At 36.2% G+C, this 16,390-nt stretch overlaps 1 protein-coding gene and 1 long non-coding RNA gene across 4 annotated transcripts; both read right to left on the bottom strand.

Moving 5' to 3' along the window:
* Positions 1–1,579: 1,579 nt before the first annotated feature.
* Positions 1,580–6,150, bottom strand: LOC117636428. 3 transcript variants are annotated; one of them, XR_004587070.1, is made up of 5 exons: positions 6,114–6,150; positions 5,008–5,172; positions 4,444–4,748; positions 2,606–2,648; positions 1,580–1,605 (listed from the first exon to the last, which is right to left on the bottom strand). It is a non-coding gene; the product is annotated as an uncharacterized LOC117636428 (long non-coding RNA). The 3 variants fall into 3 exon arrangements; XR_004587069.1 differs by lacking the exon at positions 6,114–6,150 and having other exon boundaries at positions 5,008–5,362; XR_004587071.1 differs by lacking the exon at positions 6,114–6,150 and having other exon boundaries at positions 2,611–2,648; positions 5,008–5,362.
* Positions 6,151–12,027: 5,877 nt separating this feature from the next.
* On the bottom strand, positions 12,028–15,141 carry LOC117637893 (alcohol dehydrogenase 1-like). Its single transcript, XM_034372943.1, has 10 exons — positions 15,044–15,141; positions 14,331–14,467; positions 14,052–14,098; positions 13,640–13,965; positions 13,454–13,536; positions 13,280–13,355; positions 13,112–13,173; positions 12,785–12,880; positions 12,514–12,675; positions 12,028–12,320 (listed from the first exon to the last, which is right to left on the bottom strand). The coding sequence occupies exons 1-10, from the start codon at positions 15,075–15,077 to the stop codon at positions 12,204–12,206; spliced, it is 1,140 nt and encodes a 379-aa protein (XP_034228834.1). The 5' UTR covers positions 15,078–15,141; the 3' UTR covers positions 12,028–12,203.
* Positions 15,142–16,390: the final 1,249 nt, after the last annotated feature.

Here is a 16,390-nt window from a genome sequence, read left to right as displayed (position 1 = left end):
GGGAACGGGGAACTTTACTCAACAAACGCAACCCCTGCATTCGCTTGAGCAAATAGCCTGTTTTCTTGAAAAAGTAAGTTAATTGGGCCCATTTTTCCGGGGAACGGACAACTTTACTCAACGAACGCAACCCATTGCGTTTGCGTGAACAAATAGCCCGTTTGTTTGAAAAAGTAAGTTAGTTTGGCCCATTTTTCTGGGGAACGAGCAAATTTACTCCACGAACGCAATCCCTACGTTCGCATGAACAAATAGCCCGTTTGTTTGAAAAAAGTAAGTTAGTTGGGCCAATTTTTCCGAGGAACGAGCAACTTTACTCAACGAACGCAACCCCTGCATTGACATGAACAAATAGCCAGTTTGTTTGAAAAAGTAAGTTAGTTTTGCCCTTTTTTTTGGGGGACATGCAACTTTACTCAACGAACACAACTCCTGCGTTGACGTGAACAAATAGCCCGTTTGTTTGAAAAAGTAAATTAGTTTGGCCCATTTTTTAGAAGAACGAGCAACTTTACTCCATGAACACAACCCCTGCGTTTACATGAACAAATAGCCCGTTTGTTTGAAAAAGTAAGTTGGTTGGATATATTTTTTCGGCGAACAGAAAACTCTCCTTAACGAACGCAGCTGTTGCGTTGGTGTGAAAAAATATCCCGTTTGTTTAAAAAAGTAAGGTGGTTGGGGCATGTTTTCGGCGAACGGGTAACTTTTCTCCAAGAACGCACGTATTGCGTTCGTTTGAACAAATACCCTGTTGGTTTAAAAAAGTAACTTTGTTGGCCTTCTTTTTTGGCGGAACGTCGAGTATTTTTAAACGAAAGCAAACCCTTACGTTCGTTTGAACAAACTTCCATTATTAAGAATAGAATAAGAGTGCTGCTAAACGAACCCTAAAATTAATTTAGTACATCCTACTATAAAAGTATATATTGAATTACTGATTTATCCTAATATAAAATGACCAAAAAAGATATATGGAATTGTGAAACAAATATAATTTTAATAAGTGCACCCCACTAACTATATTCAACCCTAATCAAAAGATTGCTTGTCCTATTGTGTTTTTAAGGAAAGATGTGGTAATTGCAAGAACTTGGAATTGCAAAAACAGTGTCAACGGTTTTAGTAGAAGCATAAATCCATATGAAAAGTCAAAGATTTATAAACACTATTAAAAAAATCAAGCTGAAAATTAACTATAAAATAATGCTACAAGTATTAGGGTGTATCAGAGAATTTTTAGTAGTTTTATAGGGCGTACTTAGTTAATTTTACATTTTAATTAAAATATTAGGGTGTACTTAGATCATAAGGTGTACTTAGATCATAAGGTGTACTCAGTTAATTTTAAGGTTCGTTTAGCAACACTCTAGAATAAATATAAAATTACTTTGGTCACAGAGAATAACGCAAAACTTGGCACCATCCCTCAAAAGACACAATCAAATAATAAAAACAGATTTGTATTTCACCTAAGCAACTCATGATTTTGGCACAAAGACAAATTATCCAGTACAAATTTCCTTTATTTGTTTTTTCACATGTATCCATACTCCTTTTCAGTAACCAATGCGGTGATGTGCACCTTCCTTGCCATTTGTGCACCTACAATAGGAAAAATGGAAAAAATTAGACGCAAGAGAAATCATAAAATTACACAATCTACAAATTTGAACAGCAAGAAATAAAAAAACAGTAATTAGAATGAACAACCAAATAATGAAAGAACCTCAAAATACAACCAATCAAATTCTATGATGACAATTACCCAAATTGAAGTAAATAATAGTGCAACTAAAAAAGAAAATTATCGCTTTTCTTTTAAAATAAAATAAAAAAATTACAATCACGAAGCATGAAACTTAAACTAAATACAGAACAGGAAAGAAAAAAATTGCAACCAAATGTTCCTATTATAGGAAAAGGGACTAATATGGGCGTTCAATTGGGAAAATGGAAATATTATTAGCCTTTAAGGGTTTTTATACAAAGAGAAAACAGATATCACACAAAAACATTAACAAATTTCAAACAGCAATTGTGTACTTAAACTAACTCTTTACCCAAAAAAAAGGAAAAGCAAAGAAAAAATAGAGCTATACTAATTATTTCTCCGCTAAAAAGACAATCATATTAGTAATGTATATACCGTAAATGCTTCACAGCTTTATCTCTTAATTGTTCCCATATGAAATTTTTGACTTCATCCATTATGCACAACAAAACAGAATAGATAGTTTAAAGAACAAAACTAATATCAACTAATGAAAACAGGAATAGTGGCTCAATTTACATTATATTGCCAAACCACATACCAAATGGATGCTTGGTAATAAACCAAAATGAAGCTATTGATATGCAAAACAGATAAATAAGTTTAAACACACAAACAAAGGCATAGTCACCCAAAGACTCAATCTTTGGGTTCAAATACTAAAACAATTTATTCATCATATAAAGATCATATAACTTGGATTAAATATCATCCAATTTGTTTCTTTCTTATAAGATCTGCATTAGAAGGTCAGAGCGTTTGCAGTCACAAGAAAAAGGAATTTCACAGAAAGTTGAAATAGAAGTAACTGAAAGAAAGCATTTTCTTCACCTAACTGCTTCTAACCCTTCAACTCCTCTGCCAAAAGAATCCCCTGAGAAAACAAAAGAAGAACAAAAATTAAAGCCTAATCTGGACACAACTCTAAATAAATGAATTAATGAGAAAAGCAGAGATGAAGAGGAGAGCACCAAAAAACAGCAAGCAACTAAAATGAACTGCTGATTATGAATATAACAAAGCTTCTTGAAGGCAGACCCATGTAAGCTTATAATCTGTAACAGAAATTGACACATTAAATCTAACACAAATAACATGTTATCTAAAACTCAAACAAATTAATACAACACTCAAAAAGCAAAAATACCACTCGACATTCCAAATGTCATCTATAAATGGCACATAACTTGTCCCTCTCAATGTCAGTACACAATCAAAAACTGGAAGCACCGTGTTATTTGGAGTGTAACACCAAAAAATTGGCCTGTCATGATATCCAGCTTCTTTCTAGTCAGACTCTTTGTGTAAAGGACAATTGCCATTTTCTGAATAAGCACTTGATGTAATCAGAAAAATCCAACTCAAAGGTTGCAAAGATTCATGACCAATGATGTGCGATAATTGGTATAAAACTATGAATAGCACACAATAAACAATAGAAAGAAGAAACCTTGATACAATTAACATGACTATTGCAAATTCAAAAAGAAATAAATGACCAAAACTCTGCTGCACAATCATTAGAGGCTTCTTGAACAGAGACAAAACAAAGCAAGTACAAGTCCTAGCGAAGCTCTGTCATCAACCCTTCAATGAAGCAACTCGTAAGAAACTCACCACCACCATTGTCTTGAATGCCCATATGGTAGCCAAGATCAAAATCAAGAAGTGCAGTGCCACCATTGCATACCCAACATGAGTGTGACATTTCAGCAAACAAATGGAGAGCATGTGGTGATATGCCAGATGTATCAACCCCAAAACCCAATTGCTTTCAAGCTTATTGATCAAGATTCTTCAAAGACAAAAACCGAGTAATGATCTAAATTTTTGTGGACATGATGGGTTGTTTTATATAAACATGTAGGGGTAAAATCGTTCGTTCAGAATAAATTGCCCCTTCTCGTTTGTGATGCTATGTATTTCGGATAATTGTGCCCGGTGATTGAAAGTACAAAATATATCTACTTATGCTAGTACAATAAAATATGATCCATTATTCTTATTTCGGTTTGCACACAGTCACTCATACATTGCATCGCCGTAGTGCAATTGCATGTGTGTTATGCAAACGCTCCCCGCCTGTGAGCAAACTCCACATAGCTTAAAAACGCAAAGTTAATGAATGTATGGTGCGAAGACAAAGAAAAGTAAGTAACTACTTCATTATGACCTTATGGCTATTAATACATATTAGGGTTAACCACATTATGGTTTACGAAATTGGGGATATTTTTGAATATGATTTGTACTACATGACAATTTCTATTACTAAATATTTTCGAATAATTGGTCCTTTTGTAGTATAATATGTTCGGATTATTGCCCCTTACCGTTTGTCATGCTCTGTATTTCAAATAATTGAGCCCTTCGATTTATAGTAAAAAATATTTCTAATTATGCATGTACAGTAAAATATGATCCATTTTTCTTATTTTCGTTTGTGCACAATCACTCTTGCATTGCATCACCAACATGCAATTGCATGCTTGCAATGCAAATGTTGCCCGACTGTCGGCAAACTCTTCAGAGCTTAAACACGAAGCTAAAAACATACAATTGCATAAACTCATTACTCAAAATATATTGAACTCCTAAACTGCATGAACTCATTACCCAAAATACATTCAACTCATAAACCAGAAAAAGAGGGTTGTTTGAACTCTTACTTGATGTTTCCAAATTTTCAACGCATCCTCTTTACACTTCCTTTCTCCACCAACTCAAATGTCGTCGTTCACACAATTCCAACAAATCAAACTAAATTCCACTCAATTTGGTGACCACTACATCATGGAGGCTGGACCCATCATCAATTTCGCAACGATTACCTCTCTGCATATCAGTTTTGGGCAAGCAGAGAGAAGAGTTGAGGACCTCGCTTAGGCAGAGTCGCCAGCTTTGTCTTCAGTTTTCTCGTGACGACCTCGATTCGGTGAGAACTTAACTTTAGTATCTGTTACATGTGCAGCAACTGCGATGATACATACGAGCCTAGTGAGCAACTCAATGACGAAACGAAAACCAAGTATCAGTGTTAAAATCTTGTGAACCTTGTGAATGTGTATCAGCATGCATACACCACAAACAAAGATCATGATGCAAAATCACCAGTAAATGATGAAGAACTAGGAAGCATGATCACTGTCAAGCACTGAAATGAGAAAATGATCAACATATTCTCATCACAATATTCTGACTTGATCATTGTAGCAATTACACTGACAAAGTACCTAACACTCCGAAATGGCCCAGATAAGTGATAAGACGCCTAAACTCGTTCGAATGTATCCCGACGATCACATGATATTCATGTTGGAACTGAGGTGTAGGTACAGCCAGCTCACGAAGGTGCACAGAAATCAAGGGGATTTCACCTTCAATGAATCGCCGAGTTCCTAGATTATTGAAATTGTGAACAAGAAGAGACGAGAAAAATTAGATAAGGAGGAGATACTAGAAAGAAAAAGTGCAGATCGTTCATCAAATTTAAGCAGATTTTATGACAAAACAATATTGGGAAACACAAACTACTGATGCAAACAGATTGACAGAAATCCTCTCAAGAAACTGAAAGACCCAGCAACAAGATTAATTTTTGAAACCAAATAATTCAGACTGATTGACCAAAATCTTCAACAAACTGATAAACCCAGCAACAAGATTAATCTTTGAAACCAAATGACAAAGCTAAAACGACCATGAACTTGATAAAGAACAGAGCCCCAATAACAGATGATGCTATAAGAACGCAGCAAAAAAACGTAGACAGTTCATCAAATTTAGACACATTTTACAACAAATGTTAGGACATACAAACAATGGCAGCAAGATTAATTATTGAAACTTTAAACGACCATAAACTTGAAAAAGAACAGAGTCGCAATAGTAGTGTAATGAATCTTGAAATCTTGAAACGTTGAAATAAATAATTAGAGGCCAGAGGCCGATCAAAATTACAGAAGCAAAGATGGCATGTACTGACTGCAATTGCTGAGCTCAAATCCACCAAAATTATCATTTTCATCATCCACATAGAGACCGACAAAATCATCATAATCCCTGACTTGACAGAGATTGTTGTGGTACAAGCTATGGACGTCGAAGGCAAGCCAGACATTCTGATGGTTGATACAGGTTTCGAACATCGAAGATTTCATCCACAGGGCCAAAGTAACGGTTGGGATTAAGGACGTGGGATCGAAGGGTGTCAATGTGACTTCGTCTGGTGTGGCATAGATCTTATTTTTGTTCATTTTGTTTCCATTTAAAAACAAAAAATGAAATTTTACAAAAGAAAAACATACATCCACATGCTTGAATGAGTAAGGAGTAAAACCTTAAAGATATGGAAGGCCCGCTGCCAGTGCCTCTATTAGTCCACATCGCACCCTATCGCATCTTGAGCAAGCAGACAGAGAGTACCTGGAATGGAAACAAACAGCGAATGCATTAATGCATTGAATCAAAGACCGACCTACTAATTAATTCCTTAGGCATGTCGCTCTATCAAATAAAAAACAATGATCTCAGTAAACCCTAAATTTCAAAATCAACTTTGATGGGTCCTGGAAATCCCGTACCTAGCCCCATCAGATCTTTGGTCTTGGTGTTAATTACTACGCAATTTCAACGGTGAGCTCTTGAACGGATCCGATCGTGGATCAATGGTGGTCATCGAGGCGTTAAACCTCGCAAAACAAGAATCGCATTGGAGGAGCTTTTCTTCATGCCTCGTCGTCTCTCTCTCTTTCTTCACGCTCATGGGAAGTAGGGAGAGGATTTGGTGGGCAAGCAGGGAGAGCATTTGATGGGCAAGCAGAGAGAGGATTTGGGGGCGCTTATGATTGGATTTAGGCAAGCAGAGAAAAGAGCTGGAGGCTCTTACGATTCAATTTAGAGAGAAAACTTGGAGCGAGCGTCGTCTTCCACCTCCACAGCATGCGTCTGGTTCTGTTAGCCCTTATAAGAGTCACATGTGACTCAGGTGCTCAATAACAAAGGGCTGAATAGGTTATCCAGTCATTCAATCTCAACCATCCATTTTTAAAATGCAAACTCAACCCTTGGATTAGTGGCTGTACAGATACAGCCAAGGCACCACAGAATTTTCCATCCTGAAAACTATAGTAATCACCTTTGCCTTCACATCAAGGACAACTGACTTCTAAACAATTAATTTGAAGAGTAGGACAGCTAGACTTAGCCACTAGAGACACCTAACGTTTTCGTGTAAGCAACCACTGAACATTCTGTATCTAATTTCAAATACTGGAAAATATTTATCTGTAAATGGAAAAATATTTGCCTTTTTTTTCTTTTCTGAAGGTTTAATTTTGTGCTCGTTCTAATTTTCGATGAATTATTTTTGCATACTCTTTAGAAAAAAGATGAAATCTTCATAACTGTTTTTGGGTGTAGGGATCAAATTTTGGGTGGATTTGGCAATCCTGACGTTGTTTATAAAAGCCCAAACCTCAACCGTGAGACCGAACTCATTGAAACAAATTTCAAATGTTTTAGGGAATACATGAGTCTCTCATAATAAATACATGGCTCCTTTTCTCATTCTCATTTTAGTGATTGGCTTCTTATAATTTACATGCAAGACGTGTCTTAGTTTCTCATAAGAAATTCGTGAAGTTATTTTTCTTAAATATGTGATTTGATGAACAAACATAAAAATGAATGAAATGTTGGAGGAAACTAATCCATTTCAATTTAAACAAAATACCAAGAGCTTTTTAGTCAGAAATTAGACATCTCTATGATTTTCGTCCCTAAAGAATATTCGTCTGAAGATCCCTTCTTCCTCTTCACTTCTCTTTCTCCCTGCAAAACAATATGAAGTGAAAAGGCCACACTCGAGGGGTGTTGGTTAAAAGCCCTCCGATGCCTAAGTTAAGTCAAGTGTTTGTAGGAAAAACAATAGCTAACAAAGGGCACGGAGATTTCTCTAGGGGAGAATCGAGTGGCATGAGCCTTGTGTGTGAGAAAGGAAGAGTGTGGCAGCTAGGGTTCGTGAGAGAGGATTTCTGCAGAGTTTCAGACAGAAGTTTAGACGTACCACAACCCTTAGGGCATGTTTATGTATCAGTACCGGAGAAAGTAAGGAATCAGAGAATTTAGGAATAAGAGAACTATTGAATCGGTATGGGAAGAATCATTCCCATTAAGTTGTTTACTAAACATATGGAATTAGCAAAGGAATGGGGTTGGTTCCTATTGTTATTATTTACTAATTTTCATGAATCAGAATCCAAATTAATTTGATTACTAAAATGCTCTGCACATTTTCACCACAGCACATATATAATTCTCAAATTGGCTAAGGAGACCAAACTAATCCTGCAGCAAATCAATAAGGCGGTGCAAACATGAGGAATCAATATGCTGAAATGAACAACAAGAGCCCAGTTCAATGATAATGTTAATAACACCTTGTCCAGAGCCAATTTCAAACGAAAAAAATAAACTCCAATAAATATATATATATATATATCTATATATATATATATATATATACAGCCCCAATCTCTTGGACCACAGGGGTCCAAGAGATTGTACTCACCCACCTTTGGATGTTAATCCAATGGTTTAAAAAAAGTTTCTTAAAATGAGTGCAAGAGTTAGTGAACCGTTGAATTTACATCTAATGGTGAGTGACCACAAATCTCTTAGACCTCTGTAGTCCAAGAGATCGGAATTGTATATATATATATATATATATAATCTGCATAATCTTCATACATTAAATACATGGAACTTCTTGGAAACGAGTTTTTCTTTTTCTTAGGGTTTGGGGTGTTTTGGAATTATGGTAAAGTGGAAATGGTATTTTTGGAAGTTACTAAGAGAAAACAGGAATGAGAATCGTATGGACTACTCCCCCATAGTTGATTTGATACCTAGTTCTTAGGGGATGTGATTATGTATTTTGAGGTGGGGCCCTCTTATTTTTTTCATTCCTGATTGCAAGTAAACGCAGGGAAAGTTAGGAATGTAAATCATTCTCTTTCCTCCCATACCCATTACTGATACGTAAACGTGCGCTTAGTGTAGCCACGTATTTATAGGAGCCTGGGAGGCTAAGGTTTCGAAGAATAATTCTACATATTGAAATGAATTATTCTTCCCCAATTTGGAGTTGATTTAATTAGGGATTTGATTAAAATCATATTCCCAATTAGGGTAAGAATCAAATAATTCCCAAATTGATTGGCTTATTTATTTGACCTAGGTACCATAGATATTTTTCTTCCTCAATTATCTATTATGCACAAGCGTAGAAGCCTACATAAAGAGTGAAGTTGACATTTTGAAGGGCACAAGTGAAAGGATAAGAAATTATCACCTACCTAACACAATTTGCCCAACAAAAAAAAGGTTTTTAACTGTAGACGTCCTTGAACTTTGCCCCCAATTGTAATTGGGTCCGTGAACTTTTTTTTGAGGCAATTACATCCTTTAACTTCACGAGATTGGGTCCTGTCATCCAAGTCTGTCAATTTGTCCATCAAAATGAGGGGTAAAAGCGTCATTTCGAGTTCCAAGAGTCTCTTTCACTGGATAATCTCGGTGTGAAGTTCAGTAGGAAACCAAATGTTAAAAAACAACAATAATAAAAAGAACACCAGTTCCACTTTGTCTCTTAAACCAAAATTTTTTTTTTTTTCTCACTGAAAGTAATTTTCAATCAATATCTACCAAAAAAGTCTCATCCTTTCTCACTTTTTCTACCTAAAACCCTCTTTAACAAACAAATATCATAAAAAATGGGACAAAATGATTCAAAGGTGGTGAGGTGAGAGACAGACCTGGTAACCGACGACGGCAACAGAGGGCAAAGCTTCCCACAAAGAGAAGGAATTATCACTGCCTTCATAGTCGCCCAGCACAGTACACGCCCTCAGTATCCTATTCACCAACCCGATCAAGCTCTCCATCGTCGTCATTCACCCCATTCACCAACACGCCCTATGTATCCTATTCACCAACCCGATCAAGCACCGCTGGGATTTCAATATGTTAAATTTTAGAGAGACGGGTCAGTGGCCCATTACTAACAACACCGATATTTTCCCCAACTTAATCACCTAGAAAGCCCAGTAGGCGTGGGTTTTTATCACAAAAGGTCTCGGTGTTATTAGTAGTAGAACCATTCATTATATTTTGTATTTTATTTCGTCAAGTTGTTGATGTGGGACTCATATTCTTCAACATGCCCCTCACATGGAATCACCACATAGTGGGCCACAAGTGGAGCCAAGTCCATATCGGAGTCCATCATTCAAGCCTAACACGTGAGCACCACGTATTGGGTAAAGGGTAGGGACACATTCAAGCCTAACATGTGAACACCACATATTGGGTAAGGGTAGAGGCCCAATTCAGGCCCAATCAATCAACCCGCTCTGATACCAATTTAAATTTCAGAGAGACTTGTTAGCGGCCCATTACTAACAACACTGATATTGTCCCTAACCTAACTTAACCACTTACAAAGCCCAGTAAGTGTGAGGTTTTATTACAAAAGACCTCAGTGTTATTAGTAGTAGAACCATTCATTATATTTTGTATTTTATTTAGTCAAGTTTCCGATATGGGACTCATATTCTTCAACACAATACACTGAATTTCAGTAGGAACCTTGATACCCATCTCTCTCGCAGCTACCAAGACCTCCTAGTCAGACCCAATCCCCCAAAATTTTCAACCTCCCTTTTTTTCTTACTCTCTGCTTACCCACCCCATCCTCACTCTGTCTCTAGGCAGGCCCATTTGGATTTACGGTTGTTTTGGTTTGTGGTTTAGCAGAGCTTTTGAGGTGCCTGAGTCTCAGCTTCTCAAGAAGCAATGAGTGCTTCAAGGGTTGGGTTTCTTGTTCTTCAGCTTCAATAGCATTTTCTTGGTTGGCCATCTTGAAAACTCCAATATACCCTTCACAACAAGAGCACGTGCTATTCACACGATCAAACTCGACAGATTCTGCTACGGTAAGACTCAATTGGAACTACTTGTCGAGTTAAAGGATGTAATTGCCTCAAAAAAAAAAAAGTTCACAGACCCAATTGCAACTGGAGGCAAAGTTTAGGGATGTTTACAGTTAAAAACCCCAAAAAAAAAAAAAAGTAATGTTATGTATCAATATTGTGACGACAGCTGGTATAATCGCTTCGGTGCTCTGGATGATTGGAAAGCTGTAAACCATGGTTCTCTAATCATTTAGTTGCAAGGTCAAAATCTATTCTTCGAAAGGGGGATTCAAAAGAGGAATTCGAACTTGGAACTTGGATGCAAGGAGGCCAAATCTCTACCTTCACTTTAATCCTTCAAAAGATGCACAACCAGGATTCTTCCAAAACTGAGACAGAATTTGCACATCGGCATGCTTCTAGATACCTAATGCTAATGTATAACCAGAGCACAAATCTCCAAATTCGGATTCCTCCATAGATTGGTGAGAGAGAAAAAACATGTTGAAATTCAACCACTAATGCAAATTTTTGAAGAACCTTAAACCCAAATGACCAATTTCAAGCCCTAATATGAAATTAGGGGAGTTTCAGACGAGTTTTTATGCTCAAGGATTTTGGGTTCAAGAAATTGCCCCTTGCACCGTCAAAGAAATTGGCAGGAATACTAAGTTGACCTTGAATTGCTACAAATACGAAACTATATGGTCAAAAATTGACGGAATTGAAACTATAGGGTCAAAAGTGGTTGAAGTGCCAAACCACAGGGACCAAAAATGACTTTTAGCCTTTTATTTAAGTACCAGTTTGTCCCAAAAAAAAAATAAATAAATATTGTGACCACAGCTGGTATATTCGCTTCGGTGCTCAAGATGATTGGAAAGCAGCAAACCATGGTTCTCTAATCATTTAGTTGCAGGGTCAACAACATCTAATCTACGAAAGGGGGATTTGAACTTGCATCCACGAACTTGCATCCAACTTATTCTAAATTACTCAAAAATGAATCTAATCCACAAAAGGAGGATTCGAACTTAAATACATCCATCGAACTTGGAACTTGGATGCAAGGAGGCCGGATCTCTGCCTTCACTTTAGTACTTCAAAACATGCACAACTAGGATTCTTCCAAAACAGAGATAGAATTTGCACATCGGCATGCTTCCAGATACCTAATGCTAATGTATAACCAGAGCACAAATCTCCAAATTCGAATTCCTCCATAGATTGGTAGAGAGAGAAAAAACATGTCGACATATATATTTATAAAAGAGAATCTAAAGAAAATATGAGGAATATTTTATTTATCATAAAAATCATTATATCAAAGTTTGTAAAATCTTAAAGTCGCTCCTCTCAAAATTTGTAAAATCCACACCAACACAATTATTCTTAAAGACATCAGATAGATATATAAATTCTATCCATTATCACATAAAAAGTCCTTAGTTGCTCTAATCCTCCATGCGAATGATGCACCTGATGGACTGTCCTGAAAGCATCAAGTCAAATGCCTTGTTGATCTCAGCGAAAGGGACCGAGTGAGTGATAAATTTATCCACTTCCAGCTCCTGCAAGATCAGTACACAAGGTAGAGTTTTACAACATCATATTGGAAATTTAAACTGTCCACAATCAACTAGAATAGTCAAAGAACACAACCTTAAATATTGTCCATCTAAGAACACATTAGATATATAAACAAAGTTCTTGGTAGGTTTGAAAATTATTCACAAACATGCTTGAAAGGAAATACCAACTTACCTTATTCATGTACATCTCCACAACACCGGGCAGATCGGATCGGGGTTTGTAGTTACCATAGAAGGTGCCCTTAAGAGTCCTCTCATTCAAGAAATTCACTGGATGGGTTTTGAATGCATCATCTTTATTAGGCACACCAACGAGTACAGCAACGCCCCAACCCTAAATTCAGAGAGGAAGGAGAGTTCAATTTTAAACCTCAAAAGCAATGTGGTTGCATATTCTAATATCTTATCAAATTAAACAACCTACAACTTTTATAATTGCTTACATCATGAACACATTCAAATGCAGAAATCATTGCCTGGACGCTTCCAGTGCATTCAACTCTCCTATCCACTCCACCATCGGTCATTTCAGCAATCACCTTTTTGTCAAAATTCAAATGTTAAGTCTTTGCTAACCAATAATCACAAACATAAAAGTCCAATAGTCTCTGTTAACCAATAATCACAAGCTTATCAAGTACACATGGGAGAAGTCGTTATGCATTATTTGACTTCAATAAGATCAGTATTGTAAACATATTACGAAGGCAAGGGGCAATCTTTAGGTCAATTCCTCAACAGGTGAAGGCATAAAAAAGTCTGTAACTAACCTCTTGCACAGGTTTGTTATGATCTTTTGGATTCACGAATTCATTCACGCCAAACTTCTTGGCTGCCAGTGAGTACAAAAAAGCATGATAAATCAGTCGATGACAACTTAATCTGAACCGGACATGAAGCACAGTGACTCCTTGGATGGATATTTAAAAAAGACTGACCTTCCTCAAATCGGTTGGAATTCAAATCAACTCCAATGATTCTTGCTGCCCCAGAAACCCTTGCACCTTCAGCAGCCTAAAAAGTAACAAGGAAATGAACAAGAAAAATCATCATGATAATCCAAACTAGCAGGAAGCACCATAAAAGAGGATCAAAACATAAGAATGACTCACAGCAAGACCAACAGCACCCAGTCCAAAAATGGCAACAGATGAGCCCTTTTTGGGTTTTGCAACATTCACAGTGGCACCAAAACCTTCAAATGCACAAAACAGAAATTGATTAGGGAAAACAAAAACAAAGAAACCACTAATCTTATTTAACATTGTAACCATTAAAATGTGAGAAGTCTTTCAAACCTGTGCATATTCCACAACTAAGAACACAAACTTTTTCAAGAGGGGCTGCAGGGTTGATCTTGGCGACAGAACCAACATGACATACAGTGTATTCACTGAAGGTAGAGGTACCAAGAAAGTGATATATTGGCTTTCCATCCTTGGAGAACCTGGACTTGCCATCACTGAGCATAGTACCCCTGTCAGTATTGATCCTCAGGAGATCACACATGTTGCTTTCCTCTGACTTACAGTGCCTGCACTCCTTGCACTCCCCCGTGAACACCGGAAGGACATGGTCTCCTGGTTGGAGATCAGTCACACCCTCACCTACGCTTTCCACAATTCTAAACAAAAAATTGCCAACCAAGCAAAATTTAGGAAACTAAAAATACTCTGTCTACAAGGGAAACTCAAAATTTAGCAAACATACCCTCCAGCTTCATGACCGTAAATGCGAGGGAACAATGGGTGTTGTCCCTGTGACATAAAAGAGATGATTCAGTTCCAAACGAAAATGCCATGTACAGGAGAGGCCCCTTGTTGTTTCATTTGAGGGGAAACATGTGTTACCAAAATAATAAACAGATGCTCAATCATGCTTAATAATGTAGTGAGCAATGAGGCAGATTATAACCAAATCGTTCTCTTTTGCCATCATGATATGGATATAGTTCAACACAATGCCAGTAAAAGTATAATAAAAATTTACTTTGGCTTCCCAGAAGTAGACATCAGTGTGGCAAAGAGAGGTGAAGAGGATCTTCAAGCGGACTTCTTCTTTCTGTGGTGGTGCCACCTCCACTTCCTCAATTGATAGTGGCTTCCCCGCTTCCCATGCCACCGCGGCTACAATCCACAAATGCCAATGCAATTAGTAAACAATACATCCATTTAATCAATATTATTAACCAACTAGAAGATCAGTCCCCTGCCAAGACAATTGACCAAAAAAATTATGGTTTCTTTCTTCTGTTCAGTAAAGTTTAGAAAATTTCCAAACTGAAATTGGCATCCCCCATCAAATCCAATCCAAGAAAACCCAGATCAAAAGTGAATCATCATCATTAATTGATTTATAAAACATTTTAACAAAAAGAGAAAAGAAAAAAGGAAAAGATCAAGCATCTGCATGTAAAAAAAAAAAAAAAAAAAAACCCACCAGGATGCACAAAAGAAAACAAGATATGTAACCAGAAACAAAGGTATAAAGCAGCTAAGACTCCTCACCAACACTATAAAACAACAGAATGAAGGGAACTGATTGTTAGAACAAACCAGACCCAATTATTGGAATCACTAAAAAAATTATCAGAAACAGAGAACCCAACAAAGGGTATAACCAAAAACATAAATGGGATTATGTAAAAATGAATGAAATGAGCAGAACTATTTAACAAAGGAGAGCAAGAGGTCTGGGTTTACCTCTGCACTTGATAACCTGACCAGCTGTAGACATTGTATCAGAACTTTGTGATGTTTATCTTACGATCAAAAGTCTTGTGTTTTTGGATGTGGGAAAGTGAGAATGTGAAGGCACTATTTATAGTGTGATTGTACCGCTCAAGAAAGTCGAAATTCAGTGTACGAAAAAACCATTTTCCATCTAAGGTTTTTCTGGCCAAAAATAAAAATCTATATTACTTGGATTGGAGTCCAAACATTCCGCCATTAATTCTGTGTGTCCGTGGGTGCCTGGAGAGAAAACCACTTTTGGATTGGAAAAATGGAAAAATACTTGTACTTACGCAACTGTAGTTTTATAAAATACTTGAATACCATAAAACTTTTTGTTACTTATTTAAAGTCTTGATTGAATACCACTAAATTTTACCTCTCTTTTAAAAATTATAATAGTCTTAATGGAATACCACAAGATTTATTTAGATTATTTAAAAGTCTTAATAATTGAATACCATATGGTATTCAAAAACTTGCTAATTTTGAAAGATTTTTTTAAATGTGAGATTGCGTGAGATTTTTAAGTGGGAGATATAAATTATAAAGAGAAATGATAGCAACCTTCTCTCTAACCTTTTCATTTGGACCTTCTCTTTTTTTTGCTTGACATGTGTCATTCTTCTTACACTAAAAACAATGTCATTAATATATTATACAAGTTAACTTTTGCTTTCCAAGTTTACCCTTATTAAATGTATTCAATTTATCCAAAACAATTTCACAACTTTCTTACAATCTTTTTTTTTTTAAAACGTCAATTATTTTTTCAAAGAAAATGTCAATTTTTTTTTAAAAAGAGGAAATGCCTTTTTTATATATTTTTTATAACACAAAGGACTTTTTTTTTCCTTGTGTTAAAATAAATAAAAAAAACCCAGACATTTCCTCTTAAAAGCAAATATTTTATTTTTAAAAAAAAATTGACGTTAGAAAAAAATTAATAAGACGGTAAAAAAGTTGTGAAATTTTTTTGGATAAATTGAATACATTTAATAAGGATAAACTTGAAAAGCAAAAGTTAACTTGTATAATATATTAATAACATTGTTTTAAGTGTAAGAAGAATGACACATGTCAAGCAAAAAAGGGAGAAGGTTAGAGACAAGGTTGCTAGCACTCCCCAATTATAAATACCAAGCCCTATCTCAAATTCCACCCTAACCCATCGAATTTTTCATGTGGGATTTTTTTCTCTCTCTCTGCCTTCTGGAGAAGATGAATATATATATATATATATATATATATATAGTGATATATACCAAAGTTATGATATTCACGTTTGATTAAAAGGCCCAGCTAATTATATAGCCA

The sequence above is a fragment of the Prunus dulcis genome, chromosome 8, assembly GCF_902201215.1.
Source record: "Prunus dulcis chromosome 8, ALMONDv2, whole genome shotgun sequence".
Classification (NCBI taxonomy): domain Eukaryota; kingdom Viridiplantae; phylum Streptophyta; class Magnoliopsida; order Rosales; family Rosaceae; genus Prunus; species Prunus dulcis.
Note: the sequence above shows the minus strand (reverse complement) of the source record. Positions and strands in the feature narration are given on the sequence as shown.

Coding starts and splice junctions, on each gene's coding strand:
- LOC117637893 (XM_034372943.1), bottom strand. CDS start 15,077: ATGTCTACAGCTGGTCAGGTTATCAAGTGCAGAG. Junction 13,537..13,639: donor TAGTTGTGGAATATGCACAG/GTTTGAAAGACT, acceptor GTGCATTTGAAG/GTTTTGGTGCCACTGTGAAT. Junction 12,321..12,513: donor TGGAGATGTACATGAATAAG/GTAAGTTGGTAT, acceptor CTGATCTTGCAG/GAGCTGGAAGTGGATAAATT.